The 1582-nt window shown below is 40.4% G+C and overlaps 1 protein-coding gene across 1 annotated transcript in view; it reads right to left on the bottom strand.

Annotated features, from left to right (window-relative positions):
* The window catches only part of slc25a10b (solute carrier family 25 member 10b), a 21634-nt gene that overhangs the window by 12024 nt on the left and 8028 nt on the right, over positions 1 to 1582 (bottom strand). Inside the window, exon 2 of the mRNA XM_014021297.1 lies at positions 167 to 286. Within this exon, the coding sequence (XP_013876751.1) occupies positions 167 to 286 (120 nt within the window). The remainder of the gene's footprint in view (positions 1 to 166; positions 287 to 1582) is intronic.

Genomic DNA, 1582 nt, shown 5'->3' with positions numbered 1-1582 from the left:
GTATATAAAACAGAATCAGTTCATTTTGTTACGTATGACGTAATCTGTCCCAAGACAGTCAATCCGATGTTCTAAAGAAACAGTTGTGCATAGGCTGAGGACAAACTAATTGCAATCTATTACTGTATTCAGATACAAGTCAGGGTCTATCTAAAGACAAACAAACCTGTCGACAAAGAGAGGCAGAGAGGCCGCTGTAAAGAGCCAGCACTCCGTCATTCTTCACCACGTGAACAGCCATCCCAACCATCCTCTTCTTCACCTCCTGCTGAGTCTGCAGGTGGACCTGCAAACGCCATTATGACAGATTAATTCATAAAACCACACATTTTATTGTAGTGGAATGAGAGAGAAAACACAAACTACACAAAGTAGTGCCAATCTTGAATATACTTGCTTTTATGAGTGAACATGTCAAATGTTTATAAAATGCTAAGAACATTGTTTTTTTGTGATATAACCAAAAAGAAGGCTTTCCAGTGATTATTCTTATCAGGCTGTGACAAACAAAATTAGCAGGGCAAAGAGAAATGTGTATCTATGTTGTAATAATACCACATTACAGGGCCTCAAAATGTCGCAACAAAGGACGTGTTTGTGTGTGTGTTTTTAGACTGATCGGGTCCTCATTGTGACCTTCGTCCTTTGCTCTAATAAACAATATACTGTAAATAAAATGCATYAATAATAAATTTAATAAAACAATCTTTTCTTTTGTTCCACATTATCTTGATGAACAGTTTGTGTGATTCTACTGAAGCATTTATTGCTGTTTAATCATTACAAAAATCTGCTCAAAGTTCAAAGCATCAGACATTAACTGTTATCTTCAGCACATTTACTACATCATAGGTAAAATAACTTAGATTTGTGTTTCTAAGTACATTTGGTTTATGGTTTATGGTTAGCAGGGACGGATAAAGAATCCATGTGAGCGGGGGTGGGCCCATTGCTCTCCCCAAAAAGACACTGAGCTTCAGTTAAATCCTTGTGTTCCTCAAATGAAAGACACAAAGTTAGAAATATTCAGTTTTCTGAGCTTCTCTGGATCCATAGAAGATTCTCCAAGCGTTCTTTTCCTTTGACTGCTCAGAGTCAGGCAGTGGCCTAAGTAGCACAAAAGGGTCTCTAATGCACAGAGCGTTGTCATGGAGTCCCATCATCACATTGTGGCGGTTGAGCAGATTGTGCCCAGTTAGGACTCCAATCAGTTTACCTTAAATTTTCATTGTCAGGGAAATGAGAGCTTTCCCAAGATTTGGGCCATTTATCAGTTCCCTTGCCAGTCTACAGTCCTTCAGCTCCCTCCAGCGGATTGAGTGTTCACTAATCCAGGCCTGTCCAACACTGTTTTCTCTCCCCAGTTGGTTGACCGCTAAAGTGTGGTCCTTGAAGAGCTTTAATAGCAGCTTGGCTATCTGTTAGGAGGAATATTTCCTTCTGTGTACTTTGAAAGATGCCACACACTGATAGACTGCATGTATCTCAGCTTGAGATACAAAACTACCTAGTGCAGAGATTCTTAACCGATGGGCCGCAGCCCAATTGTGGGCCACGAGCGCCACCTTGAGGGCCTCAAAAG

This window comes from Austrofundulus limnaeus, unplaced genomic scaffold, assembly GCF_001266775.1.
Source record: "Austrofundulus limnaeus strain Quisiro unplaced genomic scaffold, Austrofundulus_limnaeus-1.0 Scaffold286, whole genome shotgun sequence".
In the NCBI taxonomy this organism is placed as follows: Eukaryota; Metazoa; Chordata; class Actinopteri; order Cyprinodontiformes; family Rivulidae; genus Austrofundulus; species Austrofundulus limnaeus.
The sequence above is the reverse complement of the archived record's forward strand: the minus strand, read 5'-3'. Positions and strand labels throughout refer to the sequence as shown.